Here is a 22,534-nt window from a genome sequence, read left to right as displayed (position 1 = left end):
AGTAGTTAGCCAATTCATGCATAATCCTAGTGAAGATTATATGGATGTTGTAACCCGAATACTGAGATACTTGAAGTCCTTGCCTAGGAAGGAACTAATGTTTTCAAAGAATAGTCATTTAAGAATTAATGGTCATACAAATGCAGACTGGGTTGGAAATATCTCAGATAGAAGATCTACTTCTGGTTTTTATGTTTGTTGATGGGAATCTTGTTACATGGAGAAGCAAGAAGCAGAAGGTGGTAGCACTTTCCAGTGCTGAAGCAGAATTCCGTGGAACGGAAAAAGGGCTTTGTGAACTATTCTGGATCAAGAGACTACTTACTGAACTAGTCTTCACCTCTACTTCAGAAATGGATCTCTTTTGTGACAACAAAGCTGCTATTGCAATATCTCACGATCCAGTCCAACATGACCGTACAAAACATGTGGAAGTGGATCGACATTTTATCAAGGAAAACCTGGAAGCAAAAATAATTCGATTTTCATTTGTGAAGTCCAAAGACCAACTAGCAGACATACTCACAAAGGCGATATCAAGCATAGAGTTTCACAACTCACTTAACAAGTTGTGCATTAGAAACTTGTATGCATCAACTTGAGGGGGAGTGTTGACGTGAGCTGTGAGAGATTAATTCAGGAAAGATAGCTGTATATGTAAATCCTAATTGCTGTGATATCTGTATTTCCAAAATAGGATTGGAATATTTCTATTTAAATGTATTTTTTCAATGTAAAAATTTATGCAGAGGAAAAAAATCATTGCAGTATTGACTGCAGAATTAACAAGAAGTTCAAGGATGAGTAAAACTACAAATATAGGATTCTTTCCAATTAGTTTTCATGTTCTTTTCCTTCTCATGATGTCATCACCATGGTAAGAAACAACTGTTAAGTACTTAATATTGTTTCTGAGCTGTGGTTTCTCATTTGCTGAATACTGTTAGTTTCTGCCATGTCAAATTGTTGATCCTAGTTGGTCATTTTCCAACCCAAGGAGATCTACTGAGCTTCCTACTCAATGTCTGAATATGTGCTTAACGAATGATATCAGGCATGATTATGGTCATATCTCTTTATAGGGTCATCTCTTTTGGTGATTAGTGACTATGCCTGGCGGTCACTATATGAAACATAGATCGTGGTTCATGTCTTAACGGATACATGTTGGCAGGTACGACTTGTAAAGATGGTGAATGAGGCTTCTGCTAATATTCCAGGATGGGACACCGAGCAAGTAGTGGCATGATGACCACCTTGTGAATCTCTATTTTGATCATTGATCCCAGTGGCTTCCAGGGAAGATCCACGAATATCAAGCACGGGTAACATTAGCATAGTTCAAATGAGAAATGCAGTGCCTTCACTTGGCCAGTCATAAAATATCTTCTTTTTTTGTGTTTGTTTCTGTCTGTCCGAAATCAAACCGCGAGACTGTAAATTCTTTTGTAAACGTATAGACTACATTTTTAAATATATAGTTGAATTTTTTGCTTGCTCAATGTTAATGAAGCTGCACACTGGGAACTGGAAAGAGTAATATTGTGTGATTGGAATGAAACGTATGAAGCAATCCAAACACGCAACAATTAACTAGCTATATATCAGGGCCAAATGAGTTCAGTTACCATTAGTACTGCTAGCTAGTGCTCGACTGCTTGTTTATGAACTCATGTGCTCCACAGCCCTGGCAGACTGACTACTCTTAAGAAAGAATGGTCATAATATGGATTGGATAAACAGAAAAGAGTTGTGATAAAGCAAAATTAATATGCAAAAATATGATAATAATAGAATTATCAAGGTAAAATTTGAAAGTAATTGCCCTCTATCTATTTTTATTTTTCAGGTTATGGATGAATTAAAAATTTTGCATTATTATTTACTTTATTATAACAACACTTTGCTTCTTTTTTTTAATCTCTAAAAATTAATAGACATTTTACAAATTTAATATAACTGGCCTAAGTGATAACTGACGAAAGAACCAATTAAATATTATCTAGGAAATGTTAGTCATTGTGAAACAATGTCTATAATAATAATAATCATCATCATCATCATCATCATAGCAGCTGGCATATTGATTTGGTGAGAACATGCAAAATAATGCCTAAAATCAATATGAGGAAGCTTCATTCCACAATTGTCTTCAATTCCATTGGATTGACTGGCAATTAAGTGCAAGTACGCAAGTAAATGAGAATGCTTTGTTCTACTATAGCGAGAGCATAAACTGAGCCTTGCAACTTGAAAGGATTCGCTGCTGCTGCTTCATAACTGATCATGCTGATCGATGGGCGAACTACCATTTAGTCCATTTCTCAAATTGTTGGTCCATTTCCCAAATTGAATTAATCACTTCAAATACAATTACAAGTATGTGTATGTGTGTGTATATATACATGTTTCTTATTTTAGTTGTTAATTATGATTTCTACTTCTTACTATAGGTGTTAATTAATTGTCTGGTTATAAATTGAAATTGCATTCCCCTCCGCAGGGCCAGCTAGCTAGGTAGCTGATGAAATTATTAATTCATTAAATATGCTTTAATGTAGACAATTACAACATTATGCATAATACAATATTACAAACCTAGCTAGAGATTAATCTTGAACTTGACTTCCACAAACAGTTTCCTTTTTTTATATGTGTAACTTTCTTTTCTCCTCCTGTTATATATGTGCGTAAGATCCCTCAAGGGAACCTGTATATCCTTATTGAACATTTCGGTCAACTATGATCAGTTTACTGAGCCAATTAATTAATGATGGAACACACACAGATCACACGGGCGCGCGCGTCCGTACACCCCTGCATGCATGCATACTGTATAATTCTTGCAGGTCAGGGATGGTGATGGGTATCAGTATTAATGTTGGAAGATCTGGAGGTGAGCGAGGGCCTCATCTGCACGATGTGCTCAGGGTCCACCCCCATTCTCAACGCCAGCCGCCCCGCCGCGAAGAACCTTCTCACCGCCCCCTCCATGTACTTCTTGGCTTCCCTCACCTTCATCCCCTTCCCTATCTTCTCAGGGAAGGTGGTCAGCACATTGTCACCTTTCAGCACCGCCGCCAGCTGCACCAGCTCCTGCTGAAACTCACTGATCTCCGCCTCCTCCTGCGCCTCCCCTTCCCTTATCTTCACCGGCCACGGCAGCTTCTCTGTTGATTAAAACACATGCACACCGTGCCTCGCCTCATCATCAATATTCATCAGACATACGGATAAATATGATAAGCAATTAAGTAATTTACGTGGGCAATCAGTTCGGGGTTGAGAGCGAGTGTGGAGAATGGATTCGAAGGTGCCGGCCCATGCCTCCCTCTTGGTGAGAAATGGAGAAGTGAGGTTAAATATCTTCCTCACAGTTGCCGGAATGGAGGAGTGCTCGTATTCCGAAGACGAGGTCGGCGATCCGTTTGGCCCGTGCACAACTGCAAATTATTAATTGATATTCATCATTTTTCCCATTCATTAATTAATATAATAAAAATGTAGACATTAAAGAAAGATGGCGAAATTTACTTTAGTAAGTTTAATGAAAATCAAATAGAAGGCTTAAATTTAGAATTGTTAAATGAGAAAAAGACTAAAAATATGATATTTATACACAAAATTAGAGTTAACGAAGTTAAGTTTGTATTTAAAAAGATGAAAAATGGAAAAGTTATGAGATCAGATAACATCCCAATTGAAGTTTGGAAATGCTTAAGTGATAGCGGAATTATATGGTTAACTAATTTATTTAATACAATTGTAAAAATAAGAAAATGACAGATGAATGGAGGAAAACAACTTTAATACCTATAAACAAAAATAAAGGAGATATTCAAAATTGTAATAACAATCGTGGAATTAAACTTATGAAACTATGGGAAAGGATAGTTGAACAAAGATTAAAGTTAGAAACGAATGTCTTAGAAAATCAATTTGGTTTTATACCTAGGAGATTTGCCACAAAAGATATTTATCTTTTAAGAAAATTAATGGAAAAGTTTAGGAAAAAGAAGAGGGACTCGCATATGATATTTATTGACCTTGAGAAAGCATATAATATGATACCTAAGGAAGTTTTATGGTGAGTTTTAGAAAGAAAAAAAAAGGTGCCTATAGTAGGTATATCGATGTCATTAAAAATTTATACGATGGAGTAATGACTAGTGCAAGGACTATAGATCGATAAACTAGAGAATTTCCAATCTGCTTTGAGTTCTTCTCTTTTTACTTTAGTGATGGATCAATTGACTAAAAGTATTCAAAAGGAAGTCTCATGGTTTATGTTGTTTGCAGATAATATTGTATTACTTAACGAAAGTAGGGACAGAGTAGAGGTTGAGTTAGAATTATGGAAACTTTGGAATCTAGAGGCTTTATGATAAGTAGAAATAAGACAAAATATATGAAATGTAATTTTAGTAATGATAGGCAGAATATTGAAGACAAAGTTAAACTTGATTACGAAATAAATAACACTTGTAAATTTCAATACCTTGGATCTATTATGCAAGTTAAAGGAGAAATCGAAAATGATGTAATGCATAGAGTTAAAGCAGGTTGGGTAAAATAAAGAAATACTTCCAGCGTGCTCTGTGATCGTAGAATACCCTTAAAATTGAAAGATAAGTTTTATAAGACAGCGCTATAAGACCAGTTATATTATATGGATCGGAATGTTGGGCATCGAAAAAACATAATATCCATAAAGTAAAAGTTATCGAGTTGAGAATGTTTAGATGGATAAGTGGTATAACATTGAAAGATAAATTATGGAATGAACATATTCGTGGTAAGTTAGGTGTAACTTTTATAGAAGATAAGATAAAGGAATGACGACTCAGATGGTATGGACACTTGCAACGTAGGCCACATAGTGTACCTGTGAGGAAGAGTGACTTAGTTATTGTGTGGGATAGTAGAAGGGGTATGGGTAAACCTAAAATAATGTGGGAAGAGATAATGAGTAAGAATTCAATATCATTGAATCTATCAAAAGAAATGGTCCATGATCGTATAAATTGGCGAAAAAAGATTTATATAGCCCACTCCACCTAGCGGGACCAAGGCTTAGCTTTGTTGTTGTTGTTGTATTAATTAATATAATAATCAATGCCCACAACCCCATTTGCTTTTTCTCCCATTAATTCTCAAATTTATTGTTTGTTGCAGGCATTTACTACCACATACTCTTGCCAAAAAATACAAAATAAAAAGATATATATTGTTGAACAGCTTTGCCTTAAATTTTGTGACATTAAAAAGCATATGGATCTATTATCATCTTTTATGAAAGCAGTGTTTGAAAAAGGTGAGGGGCCATCCTCCCATGTCAGCAATGAATGATCGTGTTGAGATAGGAATTAAACAGACGTGCAACTTGCAACTTGCTTTCTTACACAGCGCACTGGAATTAGAAAAAGGCAAAAAGGAAGAGGGAGACAGCCAGAAGCAACGGAGAGCTAGAATGGATTGGGATGTATGTATGATGGGTCACACAAGCATGCCGACAGAAAGGGATTTTGTGGTATGGGCATTATATATGGGTAATGTGGGTGTCATTTCACACTACCCTTTTCCCTTTCCACTAATATAAATTAGGCTTCAACTTAAACCTATTAACATAAAAGTTTCCAAATCTAATTAATTATGAAAGAATATATATATATATATATATATATATTTTTTTTAAATGACCTATTAATTATATCGTGAAAGAAATTCTTTTTTTTTTGTTTTTAAAATTTCAAACCATTTTAAAAAAGATAAATTATGTTTAAATTTTTCATAAATTATATAAGATAATGTTTGAGATGATAAATTATAAAATTTGAATTAGAAGAAACATAGGATAAACTTATTCATACTTGTGACTTATATATGTACTTAATTTTTATATAGATATTAAAATTAATATTTGGTAGAATTTTGACAAGAATATTCACGTTATATCATATTATATGTTCTTAACATTTATCATATCCTTATATCTAAACACACTAACATGGTAAGTCATACTTAATATTTATATTTTATATTTTAATCAGAATGTGAGTATTTACATTTCATGAATAATTTCAAATATTCATACTTTAACATTTGTAAAGTCAATTATAATAATATATTATAAGCTTTTTAAAACATATATAAATTTTATTACGAATCACAAAAATATTTTACTCAAAAAGTTTGCAACCATCTAGATCCATTTTCGAAGGTAAAAGTTTAAAATTTTTGCATGATTTCGGGCTTAAATTTTGAAAAAGATAAAGACACATTAAAATTATTATTTTTCAATTGTTGATTTTTAATTTTTTAAAAAAATAAATAAATTAAATAATCTAATGATATGAACTCTTTTAAGTATTTAGAAGAAATTTCGTCACTACACTTACCGGTTCCCTTTGCAATCCAAGGAGAGATGACAATGGTGGGGACCCGAACTCCCAGCCGGTTGAACTGAAAGAGAAACGGTTCGGGCCCTACTATCCCGTCCGGGCTGGGCACATTGTGAACCGGAGTTGGCACGTGATCGAAGAACCCGCCGTGCTCGTCGTACGTGATCAGGAACAGGGTTTCGTTCCACTGCGGGCTCGCCCTCAGTGTCTCGTACACCTCCTTCACGAACCTCTGCCCTTGGCCCACATCGTGCGACGGATGATCGTCGTTCGCAGGCTCCAACTTGCTGTCCATGTACCGCTGCTCCACCACAACATAATTCGGAAGCTTCCCCTTCCTCGCGTGATTCTTAAAAACCAAGTCGTATGACCGGAACTTGGTCACGTACTTCAGCTTCCTCAAATTCCGGTAGAACAGCGTCGCCGGAATGTTCTGGTAGTATATTCCGAACGAGATTCCGGCGTCGTCCAGGACTTCGAAGATGGTCTTTTGGGGGTATCCCTTGATGAGGAGCTTCGGGATGTTGCTGGTGGCGCCGGCGGAGGTTCCGGAGTGGACGAAGAGCCGGTTCGGCTGGGTCGACGCAGGGACCGACGCGAACCACCGGTCGAAGACGGCAAACTCGGAGACGAGAGACTTGTAGACCGGGATCTTGTCAGGGTCGAAGCCGTTCATGACGGCTTGAGGCATGGAGGAGCAGTTGATGGAGCAGGCTTGCTGGACGAAGCCGTCCATGGGCGGAGGGTCGGCGGAGGTGTCGTTGGATCCGAAGATCTGCTCGCGGATCGCCTGGAAGGAGTGGCCCGGGTCTGGGTCCACGAAGTGAGCCTGGTCCTTGAAGAAGATCCGAGGGGAGCCGCCGCCGCCGACCGCGGCAGAAATCGGATTAGACTGGGTGCCGTCGACGCCGTTGATTTCGGGGTTGAGCTGTTTCATCCAGCCGAGCATGTGATCGAAGGAGCGGTTCTCCATGACCAGAACCACCACTGTTTTGATTGGGCTCGAAGAAGAGGATGCATGATGGAGAATAATGAGCGTGAAGAGGAAGAACAGTGAAGGTCTGGCCATGGAAGAGAGAGAGAGAGAGAGAAGGTGGTGGTGAGGTTGCGATTTGGTTATGGAGCTCGTGAAGTGAACTGTTTTTTTTTTTTTTTTTTCCGATGCGGCAGTGGTTTAAATAGTGGGGGACGCGTGGAGGATTGTTAAGAAAATCACGTGTCTGATATAGTACTTGATCTTTTGGCTGCAACTGCAACTGGGAGGAAGGAACGATCTGTGGGGCGTCCTTTCCTTCGACTTTACGCTTGAATTATTGGACGCTTTGGATGTCTCATGTATTAAGAAATTTGGTTTGGCTGGGGCTTGGTATTGTTTATGTTTTTTATTTTTTGTTTTTTATTTTTTTATAGTAAAAAAATAATTATAAAAATGTTTTTAAATTATTTATAAAAATTAAAATAATTATTTTGACAATTTATTATTAGAACATTTTAGTAATCAGAATTAAATTTTTTTTAGATTGAATTATTTATTTTATTTATAGTTTTTAAATAAAATTAAGATAAAGTGAGTGTATAAATTTTATTATATAATTAGAATAAAATATATTTACAAAATATTTTCACTATGATATTTTTAATTTATACTAATACTCAAGTATCATAAGATTGTTCTTGTTAAAATACAATAATTAAGCAAATAATTATAATTTTTTTATTATGATATTTTTAATTTATATTACTCTATACTTTTATTATGTTCATTATATTTGTAATTATTATTTGATTTAAAATCAAAAATAATATTTTGTTTAATCAAATTTTTAGTTTATATTAACTTTATGAATAATAATTATTAGGACTAGAGGAACCTATGGGTGGGTTTGATACACATGGGTGAATATCAACTTGACCTAAAAACTTAAGTCTATTGGGTCTTGAACCCAACCATGTATATAAGCACCCATGATCCACTCTAATTTTCCAATGTGGGACAAGCTCACAAGTGGAATTTTCAACAATCTCCCCCTCACTTGTGAGTTCCAACCGCTCCCCCTTGAACGAAAACCATCTCCCTTATGGGAGTAAGCTCAATTTCCCAACAATTGCTCAAGTGAGCCTTACCATTGGCGCCTTAGGTGCCTCAGATTGCATTCCACGTGATTTCGAACCAATCCTACCTTCCACGTCTTGACCATATTCGAATCCATCCCAGGGCTAAATGATCCTTATTGGCCTCGGTCACACACTTGGTCCTCCAACTGTTAACACATCAGGAGAATTAGCTTCACGTCTCGACTTTTATGATGTCGCTCGCCCAAAGTTATGAACCATCCGCTCTTGTAAGAACTCGATCCGTGAGATCTGGAATAAATAAGTAAGAAAAGAGCAAAACAGTAAATTGAGCAAGCTTCGTTGACGAAGCCTGAGTTCGTCAGGCTTCGTCGACGAAGACCCTTCTGCTGTTTGGCGAAAAAATGCAAGTGCTCGTTGACAAGGAGAAGCCGAGAGGTTTCGAGAAATCCGGAAATCTCAAGCTCGTCGATGAGACCACCGCTTCGTCGATGAACTGCCTTTGTTGACTCTTCGGCGAAGACGCCGCCTTGTCGACGAGATTGGGCGAGTCAAAGGTGCTATAAATATCCTTTTGGTTGCTTAGAAACTAAGATATCAATTGTTCTCTCTCTCTCTCTCTCTCCAAGAACTCGAAACTCTCTCTCTTTCTCTCTCTCTCTAGATTTCTTCGTCATACGTTGCTGGAATTGACAATCCGACGTTACTACAAGGATCAGGGAAGGATTTTCTTTGAGATTTATGGAATAGATCTTCGTTTCGAGCATTTTTGGGTTTTGACCCAAAATCAAGATAAGGCTCGGTTTTCATTTTCGTTTTGGTAGTTCTATAGGGAATGAGATTGTAAGTATGTTTTGTACTGCGATTTATAGGTTTTGGGAACTCAGTTCGTGGTTTAGGAGTCGTAGAGTTCGGGTTTGAATTTTTGGGGAAAGGTAAGGGGATTCTGTTTATATCGATTATTTTCAAAATCGAATTCGGTAGAACTGTAGTTTATGGTCCAGTGTATGTTTTGATTACTTATTTGGGAAAATCTAACGGGTAAAATTATGGGATTTTCATGTTACAGTTTTGGGGAAAAGGGGGCATTGGGTTGCATCTCTGGTTTCGTTAGAAAATCGTGGATATATTGTGATATATATTGTGTTATGGAGATGGTCGTGTCTTGACTTGTTTTAAACTGTATTTTGAAAATCATATTGAGATTACCAAATGGGTGTGGATTGAATTGTTATATGAACATGCATGAGTTGTGATTTTTCTAAAATGAGATATAGGAACGGGGTTCCAAATTGTTCCAAGTTGTGAAAGAGTGTTCGGCTCTATATCCGAGGGTGTGAAATATCACCTGCAAGTGGCTGGCAAGAGTGTCCGACTCTATATCCGAGGACGTGCAACACTGTCTTTCCGGCTGATCACCGAAGGGTGTGGATCCACCCGATGTACCAGTACGGTGCCATGGAAGCCTGGGGCTATGCCACGTTCCGGGGACGCAGTGTAATGCGGGTCAGCTTCGGGCCGAAGGGTGTGACAACATTTGGTTACCTAATCGTGTGTGTGTGTGTGTGTGTGTGTGTGTGTGTGATGAGCACTACACTGGAACTATTTTGAGAAAATACTAGAACTGTATTGAATTGTGTATGTTTTTTGTCATGATAACACTCATATGTCACACACCAATATAACCTGGATCTGCCTTATTGAGAGGTGTCTCACCCCTATCGTACGTACATATTTTTCAGGTCCTTCGAGTAACTGGAACTAGCGTCCTTGTGTTAGAAGCGTAGTGGTTGGTGTACTGCATGAAGTACTTATGTAAGTACTAGGACTATATTGGGTTGTCATTTTGGGTTTTGGCTAGCACCTAGGTATATGTTTTGTATTATGGAGTTAAACTCTTCTTGTATAGACTCTGGTATGGTACAATGTATGTACAGAAAGAACATTTTCCGTTGTGTATGTGTCATGTATGTGAATGTACATGTGCATAGGGTGTACGGGAACCCCACGGGGTCAGACTCTCATTCATTATTGTATCATTGGTGTTTTTATATGATATAGGGATAGGTTAGGTTACTAATTCACCTTTGGGTCCCATTATTGGGTTCGGGGCGTGACAGCTCTGATACCACTTGTTAGGACTGGAGGAGCCTATGGGTGGGCTTGATACACATGGGTGAACACCAACTTGACCCAAAAGCTTAAGCCTATTGGGTATTGGACCCAACTATGTATATAAGCACCCATGATCTAGTCTAATTTTTCAATGTAGGACAAGCTCACAAGTGGAATTCTCAACAATCTCCCCCTCACTTGTGAGTTCCAACCGCTACCCCTTGAACAGAAACCATCTCCCTTATGGGAGTAAGCCCAATTCCCCAACAATTGCTCAAGTGGGCCTTACCACTGGTGTCTTACGTGCCTCAAATTGCATTCCACGTGCCTCCGAACCAATCCTACCTCCCACGTCTTAACCCTATTCGAATCCATCCCAGGGCTAGATGATCCTTATTGGCGTCGGTCACACAATTGGTCCTCCAACTGTTAGCATGTCAAGAGAATTAGCTTCACGTCTCGACTTTTATGATGTCATTCGTCCAGAGTTACGAACCGTCGGCTCTGATACCACTTGTTAGGACTAGAGGAGCCTTTGAGTGGGCTTAATACACATGGGTGAACACCAACTTGACCCAAAAGCTTGAGTTTATTGGGTCTTAGACGCAACCATGTATATAAGCACCCATGATCCACTCTAATTTTCTAATATGGGACAAGCTCACAAGTGGAATTCTCAACAATAACCGAACAGATTATTAGTTTTCAATTTTTAGTTTTTTGCTTCTAATTGCCCAATCTAAAGTAAAATTGACTTAGAATATATATATTTCTTAATTTTTAATTAAGAAATTTTATTTTGAGCATTTTTTTTTATGACTCGGAGACTCCAGCCATCATCGTGCCACTTTAAATATATAATGGTACGGCACCAAACCCGAAGGATAAAAGTGGTCCGCCCATTCACACACTCTTGGTAATTCATTGGGGTAACCTCTCAAGGGAGAAACAAACACATGACCTTGGGGCCACCAGAATCGCAAGTCGCTCTTACTACTTGAATTAACTCAGCTCGACTATTTTTATTGCATGATTAATACACAAGTTCCCATTAAAAAAATAAATAAATGAGTAAAATCAACGTTTTGACTCAAATCTTGAATGTAAAACTATGGGCCACATTGACATACATGAAAATTGTTTAATTTCCTTTCATTGGAGGAAGGTTCTTTATGTCCTAATCCTAGTAGTATTACAAATTAATTACTTAATTTATTTTAAAACTGCTTAATAATAAAAAATAATAAAAATAAAAAAAATCATACGAGCATCATATCTAGCTGCCTATATTTTGGTACTTTAATGTATAAGATTGTTTTTTTATTTCAAATTTTAATCAATTCGAGAAGACATTAAAAAAATATTTTGCAGGATTGATTACTACTTAACTCTAATGATCTTAAATATTTATAATATGACTAAGGCTTAGATACACCCAACCAAAGTAAAATTAACAAGGGTGTAGATGGAACTCTCTGACACCTAAATAAAAACGAGCTAGAAGCACAATTAGCACAATATGTCCAATTAAAGTGTATTTGTTTTAATTTGCATTATAAATATCGATGTTTCAGAGTTTCTACGAAATAAAATAATTTTTTTTTTTTTTTATAACTCGAGGACTCCAGCCATTATCGCGTCACTTTGAATACTATGGTGCAACGCCTAACTTGAAGAGATGAAAGTTGTCCGCCCATTGATCCACTCTAAGTGATTTTATTCTATAATTCAAGTTATAGAAGTGCACCCTTAATGTGATGACATCTTTCAACTTCTAAAAAATAGAGATATAAAAGGAAGGTAATATCAGATTTACCTCATCGTCATTAGTAATATAAAATTATTTGTTGATGGTATAAACACACTCTCATCGGTAGCCATGGATAAGATTAGAATTCTAATCTTTATCCAGAAAAGGAGTCCATAACATGAAGATAATTAAGAGAAAAAAAAATCAATAAAATAAATATTGAGTACTAGCTGGATATCATGTTTGTTGGCGCCATTAATTCAATGACTAGTTGTACTGTTGTGTTTGGTTCTCTTTAATTTGAGAAAGTTAGAGTTTTATTGTCCTATTATTATTGGTTAGATGGTATCACCTAGGATAATGATGCAATAATCAACTCAATAAAATCTCCAAACTACTAGCATATTTTAGAATGGATCTTGAAGAATCCTTTAAGCTCTAATATAATCATTTTGGAGGCAATGGAATAGGACATACGTAGTCTGATTTTGAAATGACAACAACAATAACAACAAAATCAAGTCTTAAGTCCGTTAGGTGGAGGTCGGCTATATGAATCTTTTTTCTTCAATTTATGCGATCATAAATGTGGCGATCTGAGAAAATTTCATTCAAATTTCTCTGATACCACTTGTAATAACCTGAATATTTCATGGAAGGTAAGGTGTAGTCCCAAGAGAGGTGGTGAATTGGGTTTATAAAATTCTTTTAAGTCTTTTTACAAATTCACAATCTTTTGTATACTTAACAAACACATAAGAATGTTTTGATTTTAAATACTTAAATAAACCTGTTAGGGCCCATGAGTGGGCTTGATACACATGGGTGAACACCAACTTGACCCAAAAGCTTAAACCTATTAGGTCTTGGGTCCAACCATGTATATAAGCACCCATCATCCATTCAATTTTTTTAATGTGTGACAAACTCACAAGTGAAATTCTCAACAAAACCAACCACAATCCACACTAAATACAAGCCAAATACCTTTAACAATATCAATCAATCAACCAATCATTCAAACACACAATACTTAACCAATTGTAAGAGTTGCAACACTTCCTTGATTTAGTGTTTGCAAAAACTCAGTTTAGAGTTTTAAATAAAACCCTATATGAATGAATATCGGTGCACTTTTTTTAACCAAGATTTTCGCAAACGATTAATCAGCGCTCTTTAAGGTTTCCGCAAAAGATTAATCAACATGTTTTCTTAAATTAAAGGATTTCTCAATCTTAATTTTCAGCTACCTGCACTTAGAAACACAATTTATATATGCTGAAAATTTAAAGAGTAAAGGTTAAGAGTGAGATCGAGTTTTTTACGAGGTTTGTGTGATGACTCGATTTTTATACCAATTTTTTTTTATACAAACAATAATAAATATTCACACATCATCAACAATATGCACAAATCAGCTACGTCGACAACCCAGTTACCACCTATATGACCCGACTGGCATTGGGTATCAGGTAAATAGTCATTTCATTTATACAACCTAACAGCGGAAGACGGTATATACATAACAATCAAAATACTATACCCAGAGTATCAACATGCATATGTATACATTGCCATCACATACTCAAAAACAATACAATCCTATGGGAATTACACCTCCCTAGCCCAAGAACTCACCCTATGTATCAAGGTCTCAACTCCTTATGGTCTCGGAACTCTATCACCTTGACTATCCATGTTCCCTAAAAAATTTAGATAATTTAGGTGAGACACATCTCAGTAAGAATGAATAAATTTTTTACAGTGTGTGACAATATAAGTTCAGTTATAACATACTTTACTTGCCAAATCATCTTTTCATCTGAGAAAATACACTGATATACACATTCTCATAATCATATAGATATACAACACAAGCTTTTATAAACTTTAAAACCATTTCTCAAGTTCATTCATTTTCAAAACATATTTACCCGCTAAGTTCCTGAAAATAAGGAAGATTACTCGCTCATACGAGTAACTTCTCTCTGCCTTAATACGTTATGCAGTCAGGTATGGCCACATCTGATACCTATCAAAGCACTCACCTTACTTAGTAAGCCTTCAGGCGGAGAGTTTCACTTTGCCTCACTTATTTATATTATTAATTCACACGGATCAATTTCTCAATTTTATCATTCTCTATTTCTCATTTTCCATTATTTCTTTCATTTCTCATTTTAGCCCATTTTTATTATTCTTTCACTTTCCATTTCCATTTCACTATCCAACTCATGAGTATCCTTGGTATCTAGTACCAACATCATGTCTGTAACTCATGGCTACCTTGAGGATCTTTCTTTCCATGCCATGCTTCCCCCCATGGTCAATGTTGTGCAGCCCGAAAATTGGATCTAACCGCGGTTGGCCAATCCAGTTAGATTAAAATATCATATCACATATCTCGCGTCTGTAGTACGACTAGCCAGCCTATAGCCCTAATCCGAACTCGGGGGGGCACAACAACTCTACTAAAAAGCTCAGTCGATTGTCACGTCATACACTCCAAGAGTCAGTGTGGTTGCACTACACCACTAGCAATGGTACCATGCTCAATATCACAACCCATCATTAGGGTTCTCCATAACCATCCATCAAGGTTATCATTACCACATACCCGCAATCATTATGCGTTATTGGCATTTCATCAATCATATTTCAATGATCCCATTGCAGCCTTCGCACTTTACAATATTCACATTTCCCCAGTACTTATATTCTAGTGTATACGTTTCAGAATTCACATTTTCATTTTCACGTTTCAATATTTCCATATCAATATACACATTTAATCTCATATCAGTATATCTCAATTCATTTTAATAAAAATATTCTCATCATTTTCTGCACACATTTCATCACCTCATAATAGTATATATCGTGTTTCACGTATTTCAACATTTCTCAAAATACCTATATCAGTAATTTATACAATCTCATTTTCATAAAAATCATTTCTATTCACATATAAATATCACATTTCATTATTCTCCACTAACATATCAATAATTCTCATTTCATTATTTTCTTTGAAATTACTCATCATTATATTTCACATTTTTCAATATGCGTCATATATCACACAGTTTTCATCTAATATTCATAATATATTAATTTCACAAGGAAAAATACCATAACTTTATTTTTCACATATTCATTCAATCAATAATATAAAATTACTGCTATAATTTATTCTCTTTACCTGGCTTACTGGGAGACTCGTTAAAAACCATCCTACATCCCTAGCGCCCGAAACTCAAATCCAGCAATTCACGTTTTTCCCAGATTAATTAACTCATTTTCCAAAATAATACCCATATAACCTTCCCTAGACTCCATATACTACAAATTAACATTTAAACTAATATTTAACACCTTTATCTGGTTTCTTAAATTATGCCTCCAGGGTCCCGAAATTACACCCGTGGTGCTTATCCGAACCCTGAATTCAATAAACCAAATTCCACTTCAAAATGCCTAATATTCTAGCATTTCTAAATCTATATTAATTAAATAATAATTAGCCCCTTAATAATCCCCTTATCCCAATTTTGGGGTTAATCCTACGACGATCTCACGAGAAATCCGCTCTGTTAGACTTGTAAAAAATAATCCCTAGATTCTCGTGGTAGTGTCCAATCATTAACTAAGCTTAAGATTTATAAGAAATTGAGGTAAAAGTAAAAACTTAATTTACCCCAGGAAATATGCCTACACCGCTCCTACGACCAATCCGCTCCGGTAGAAATGACGGTTGCGAAAAATGGAATCCAGCTGTATTTTCTGATTTTCGACCGGACGAGTATCCGTCGAGAAAATGAAGAGAAAGGGACGAAGCTCAGGAAGGGCGCCCTGCTTCTTCTTTAAAAAAAATCAGTTCCTTCCCGAAGCAGAGACTTCAGGAAGGTTAGGTTATACATATATAATATTATATTATATTAGATTATTTTAATTAATTATTATTATTTAATTAATTATTTTTAAAAAAATTAATTTTAATTTTAATTTTAATTTTTTAATTAATTTAATTTTTTTATTTTTTTATTTTTAAAATCACCCCACTAATCTTGTTTAACTATTTTTTTTTGAATTATTACAGTTCGGCTTATACCCAACCTACGTCCTCGGCTTAGGCAAGACCACCTAAGGATTCCACTAGAACATTCCTTTGCGGGCAGAACAAACCGTTTACAATCCCTCCTTTAGGGTGGAGCCTCCTCTCCAAGCAATACCCCACACTCGGTTATAATGATCCAATGACCTGAACCGTTAAAAAAAATAAGGAAATAAGAAATATTTCTTTTATACATGAGATGCTCTCAGATAGAGCTGGTTAGTACAAATGAAACTCAACTAATATACTTCAAAAACAAATATCAAAAAGAAATTGAATTGAAGTTCGAGAATGTATCATCGGAAGTCTTCTTTTGATATGAATCGGTAATTCAGAGGTTTGAGCTCAGAGAAGATTGATTAAAGACTGAGTATATCTCAGCAATTTTCAGTATGAATATGTGAGCAAGAGAGCTTTGAGAGAGGAAGAGTAATATGGCTTGAAAGAAAATTTTCAATTCTTGGTACTGTTTTGATTCAAGAAATCATGTATTTATAGGCCCAAAAAGTATTTAATTCACGTTGCCCAAGTTACTTTGAGTATTTTTCAAGTTTATACAAAGCTTGGGATAAGCAATATAAATTTGAATTTTAAAAATTTTAAAAATTATAACTGTTAACAGTGGTCAGGCGCCTAAAGCTTCGGGGTCAATCACCTAAAGTTTCTGAAAACTGTTAAATTTTAGCTTTAAAACAGGGTCAGGCGCCTGAGGTTAAAAGTTCAGTTGCCTAAACAGTTATAAATCCTGTTTTTTTAGTTTAGTTTCAAAACTCTTAGTCATCTTGCTTTGTTATTTTTAAAAAGCATTTTTCGGGGTTTTCAAAATAAGGTCTCTAAGTCCATATCAACTCCTAATGAACTTTAAAGCATTTCAAAATTATATTTAGAATTAAGTACTTACATAAGTCATCCTAAAGACTTAAACACTCTAAGCTTGAAGTATTCATATATGTCTTTGCTTTGAATCCTCTTAGACTTGAGCTTGAGTCTTCTTTAAGCTTCCACATGTTTTGAACATCTTGGTCCTCTTGAGTTTCCTTTTAATCACTTTGTTGATGGAGTATGGCTTTATGGTACTTGTGAACTTGAACTTTCATTTCTTTGACCCTTTTGAACTTTATTATACAAAGTTTCCTGAAATATCATCACTTAAACAAAAACATGTTAAATTAACCTTTATTTGTTATCATTAAAACAAGATTTGAAAGCCATGTTAGGCCAACAATCTCCCCCTTTTTTATGATGACAAATAAGGAGTAAAGATGAGAGAACCTGACCCGAGAAATCCATATTAAATAAATGAGAAAAGGGAAGGGAAATTAAAAAAGGAGAAAACAGCAGGGCTCGTCGACGAGGCTTCTTCTCTTGTCGACGAAGCCTCTTCTACGGCTCGTCGACGAGATTCAAAGGATCGTTGGCGAGAGGATACAAAGAGATTTCTGGAATTTTGGAATCTCAGACTCGTCAATGAGACCAACTCTGTCGTCGACGAATGCCCTTCTTCTACTCATCAACGAGTACTCCAATTCGTCGACGAGGCTGACCGGGTCAAGGGGTTTATAAATATCATTTAGTTTGCTTCATTGCTAAGAAACTAAAAATCCTCTCTTTCTCTCTCTTTAGAACTCGAACCGGACTCTCTCCCTCTCTAAGATCTTGGGTCGTCTATTACCCGAATCAACAATCCAACATTACTACGTGGATCAGGAGGAGAGCCTCTACAATTATAGTGGACTGGATCTTCGTTTTAAGGATTTCCGAGTCTTATCCGGAAATCGAGGTAAGGGTCTAAGTTCGTTTTCGATTCGATAGATTTGTAGCAAATAGGATTGTAGTTGTCACGCCCCGAACCCACAAATGGATCCCAAGTGTGATTTTAGTAACCTAGTCTATCTCCGTATCATTTAAAACATACATGATACTACACTGAATGAGGGTCCGACCCCGTGGGGTACACATACACCCTATACACATTCACATACATATCCATACACAACAAATACGCAGCGGAGATATTTTTTCTAATACATACAACGTACCATAACAGAGTTTATACATGACTAGAGTCTATGCTCCAAAATACAGTACATATCCTGGGTGTCTACAAAACCCAATAATGACAACCCGATTACAAAATCCGTACTTACATAAGTACTCTATGTAATTAGCCAACACCCACGCTCACGAACGCTAGGATGCTAGTTTCGGCTACCCGAAGGTCCTAAAAAACATTTATATATTCGGGGTAAGACACCTCTCAGTAAGAAAGAAAACATGTTATATCAGTGTGCAGCATACAAGTGTTATCTCGACGTAAAACATAACACAATACAGTTCCAGTATTTTCATAATCCAATTCCAGTACATACGATACCAAACATACGGTCAGTGTCGTCACACTCAAGCACCCGATATCCTGTAATAACCGAAGCCTCACAGCGATATTATGCTAATACAGTGTCCACTCACACCCATCGATGACCAGCCGAAACAAACAGGCGATATTTCACACCCTCATATATAGAGCCGGACACTCTCGCCCATGGTATTTAGCCAAGACATAGCGTTTGCCCATGGTAATTAGTTGAGACATGGCAAAATTTCACAAAACTTGGAACAATTTTGAAACTCAAGTTCCTATACCCATCAGCGTATGGTAATTAGCCGCCCCTAATTGTTTTACAAAACCTATAACAATTTTACATACAACAGTTCATTCCACACTTATTTGAGTATACAACAATCATATCATTTTCAATTTGAGAAGTGCAGTTTAATACAAATACAGGTACGGTATCTCATTACTACCATTTTATACACCATATGATTTTCCAACCAAAATAGAGATGACATCTGAAACCCCAAATTTTTCTAAAAATTGTAACCCAAAAATCCCACATTTTTACCTGATACATTTTCTCAAATAAGTAACCAAAGCATACATACGATAGTAAACTATAGGTTTACCGATCCCGATTTCAAAAATAACTAATATAAACAGAATCCCCTTACCTTTTCCCGAATACCAAAATACAAACTCTACGGCTCCAAAACTACAAACTGAGTTTCCAAAACCTAAACATCCAAGAACTATACTTCATTATAATTCTTGCTACTACATATATACTGAAACAAAACTAAAATTGGACCCTTACCTCGGTTTTGGGTCAAAACTCGAAAATCCTCAAAATGAATTTTCGATTTGCTAAAAACGTAGAGATTCCTTCCCTGATCCACGTAGTAACATCGGATCGTTGAATCAGGCGACCAACAGCGAAGAATCGAAGAGAGAAGGAGAGATTTCATTGGTGAGAAAGAGAGAGAGAGAGAGAGAGAGAGAGAGAGAGAGAGAGAGAGAGAGAGAGAGAGAGAGAGAGAGAGAGAGAGTTTTAGCTTTCTTAGAAACCAAGTAATAAAGGAGGATATTTATAGCCCCTTTGACATGGCCAACCTTGTTGACAAAATGGCGCCTTCCTTGACGAATCATCCATACATTTTGTCGATGAACCGGCTCCTTCGGCGACGAACCCTATTCTAATATTTTACAACTCATTTGGTATCTCCTCGTCGACAAGACTCTGAATTTCGGAGACGAAGAGTATGAGGGCCTTCGTCGATGAGAACAATGGCTTCGTTGACGAAGTCCTCTAATTTTACCTTTTTACCCTTTCTCATTTGTTCAATCTACATATCTCGGGTCGGGTTCTTACATTAGTCAAGAATTGTTCTTTGGTTTTTAGGTTTTGGGAACTCAGTTCGCACTTTTGGAGCCATTAGTTCATGTTTCATTTTTTGGGGAAAGGTAAGGGGATTTTATTTATATCAGTCATTTATGAAATCTAATTCGATAAAACTATGGTTTACGATGATGCGGATGTTTTGAATTCTTATTTGGGAAAATCTACCAAGTGAAATTATGGGATTTTTGGGTTCATAATTTTAGAAAAATTGGGGTTTCGAGTAACATCTCAGTTTCTGTTGGAAAATCACATATTTGAATAAATTATGATATAGAGATGAACGTACCTTCATTTATGTTAAATGGTATTCTCTAAGTAAATATGATGTGATTATTTATTTACCCAAATAAGTGTGGCATGAGCTTGTGTATTTAAATAAGTTGAGTTGTGAAATGTTGAAATGAGATATAGGAACAGGAGTTCCAAAATGTTCCAAGTTTTGTGAAAACGGCGAGTCGGAATAATACCCTAGGCTGAGATATTGAGTCGAGTCAAAATAATATCGTAGGTTAAGATATTGAATTCAGGTTGAACTAATACCGTAGGCTGAGATATTGATGCCAAGTTAGAATAATACCGTAGTTTAGGATATTGAGCCGAGTCGGAATAATACCATAGGTTGAGAGGTCCGAATTTTTCCAAGTGTGTGAAATACCACCTATTATTCCGGTTTATCACCGAAGAGTGTGAGTCACCATATTCGTGTTGGTTCAACCTTGTGGAGGCTTATACTATGCCAAGTTACCAGGAGTGTCGTATCATTGCATTCGGCTTAGGCCAAAGAGTGTGACGACACTGGATAGATTGATTGATTTTTGTTGTGAATATACTAGAACTGTGTTGTGAAAATACTGGAATTGTGAAATGTTATGTTTTACTGTTGAAATAACACTCATGTGCCCACACACTGATATAACCTGATTCTCCCTTATTGAGAAGTGTCTCACCCCAATCATACAAATGCATTTTAGGTCCTTCGAGTAGCCAAAATTAGCGTTCTAGAGAGTTGGGAGCGTGGTTGTTGGTTAGCATTGTATAAGTACTTGTGTAAGTACTGAACTGTGACCGGGGAGTCATTCTGGGTTATGTAGACACCCGGGGTTATGTTGTGGTTCATTCTAGTATTGTATAGACTCTAGTATGGTGTGGATTGAATGTAATAGGTTGTATAATTCTGCTGCATATATTGTGTAAGTGATTGTGTATAGGGTATACGTGAACCCTACAAGATCGGACCCTCATTTTGTATTGTATCATGGATGGTTGTATGATACAGGGACAGGTTAGGTTACTAAATCACATCCTGGGGCCCATTGCCGGGTTTGGGGCGTGATAGCTTGGTATCAGAGCTAACCATATTGTTAGGTCTTGTAGACTTGGTTAGGCTTGATTAGGTGAACATACCAGAGTATAGGAATGTAAGTAATGGGTAGAGTAGGTCGAGGGTTGTCTTGTAGTAGACAGGGATTCATTGACGGTGTTCTATGTTTTTCCAGGAATGACGATTTCAATAAAACCATGGTAAACCATTGATGGTTTCGTGTTTGTGCGGTGGGGCAGACCTAGACTCAAGAGTTTAGAAGTTAAAATAATTATTCTGCAATGATTGTGTCAATTGTGATATGATATAGGAATACAAATCTATTCCTATCCTATTTTCAGAATGGAACCCAAGGATAGCAACTTGTATAGTAGCTCGGAGGGGACTTCAAGTGAAGGGTCACCTTTCATGCCTCGAGGTTTGACTAGGTAGGTTATGCGAGAGATTGGGTGAAGCGTTGGGGGATGGGAGCGTCTGCCTACAACTGTGGGTTGCACCATTGAGAAGTTCACCCGCATGCATCCTCCGACGTTTACTAGAGGATCCAACCCAATCGTGGTAGAGAACTAGGTGCAGAAGACGGAAAAGATATTGAAGATTCTACACTACACCGACGAGCCGAAAGTTCTCTATGCTACGTTTCAGCTGGCAAGAGAAGTTGAGAGATGGCAGACGGTTGTGAGTCTCCTAGAGGAGTAGAGGGTCAACCCATCAAGGATGACGTGGGGCCGTTTTAAGGAGGTATTCTTCAAGAGATACTCCCGACTTCTATCCATGATGCAAAGGTAGACGAATTCTTGAGTCCGACCCAAGGGACCCTGACAGTGCAGAGATACGCAGTTAGATATATTGAGCTATCTTGTTTTGTGTCGTGTCTGATATCGAACGAGTACGAGAAGACTCAGAGATTCAAGAAGGGTCTGAGGAAGGATATCCATAGGCTGGTGGGAATGCTGCAAATTCGAGAGTTCCCTATTCTAGTGGATAAAGCCTCCGTGGTTGAGGCTAGTCTCTAGGAGG

General features: G+C 36.8%; 2 protein-coding genes across 6 annotated transcripts in view; one reads left to right on the top strand and one right to left on the bottom strand.

Moving 5' to 3' along the window:
* Window positions 1-1,502, top strand: part of LOC131149094 (hydroxyproline O-arabinosyltransferase PLENTY-like) — a 45,674-nt gene extending 44,172 nt beyond the window's left edge. For all 5 annotated transcript variants that reach the window (XM_058099177.1, XM_058099176.1, XM_058099179.1 and 2 more), the window contains exon 9: window positions 1,175-1,502. In XM_058099177.1, the coding sequence (XP_057955160.1) occupies window positions 1,175-1,249 (75 nt within the window). In that variant the 3' untranslated portion in view covers window positions 1,250-1,502. The remainder of the gene's footprint in view (window positions 1-1,174) is intronic.
* Window positions 1,503-2,522: 1,020 nt separating this feature from the next.
* LOC131149093 (non-specific phospholipase C2) lies at window positions 2,523-7,553 on the bottom strand. The gene is made up of 2 exons (XM_058099175.1): window positions 6,399-7,553; window positions 2,523-3,443 (listed from the first exon to the last, which is right to left on the bottom strand). The coding sequence occupies exons 1-2, from the start codon at window positions 7,468-7,470 to the stop codon at window positions 3,178-3,180; spliced, it is 1,338 nt and encodes a 445-aa protein (XP_057955158.1). The 5' UTR covers window positions 7,471-7,553; the 3' UTR covers window positions 2,523-3,177.
* Between the last annotated feature and the right edge of the window lie 14,981 nt (window positions 7,554-22,534).

This window comes from Malania oleifera, chromosome 2 (assembly GCF_029873635.1).
Source record: "Malania oleifera isolate guangnan ecotype guangnan chromosome 2, ASM2987363v1, whole genome shotgun sequence".
Lineage (NCBI taxonomy): Eukaryota > Viridiplantae > Streptophyta > Magnoliopsida > Santalales > Ximeniaceae > Malania > Malania oleifera.
The sequence above is the reverse complement of the archived record's forward strand: the minus strand, read 5'-3'. Positions and strand labels throughout refer to the sequence as shown.

Excerpts from the sequence above, each read along its gene's own strand:
- LOC131149093 (XM_058099175.1), bottom strand. The coding sequence starts at position 7,470 with ATGGCCAGACCTTCACTGTTCTTCCTCTTCACGCTCATTATTCTCCAT. Across the intron at positions 3,444-6,398 it reads TTGGATTGCAAAGGGAACCG|TTGTGCACGGGCCAAACGGA; the intron begins GTAAGTGTAGTG and ends AATAATTTGCAG.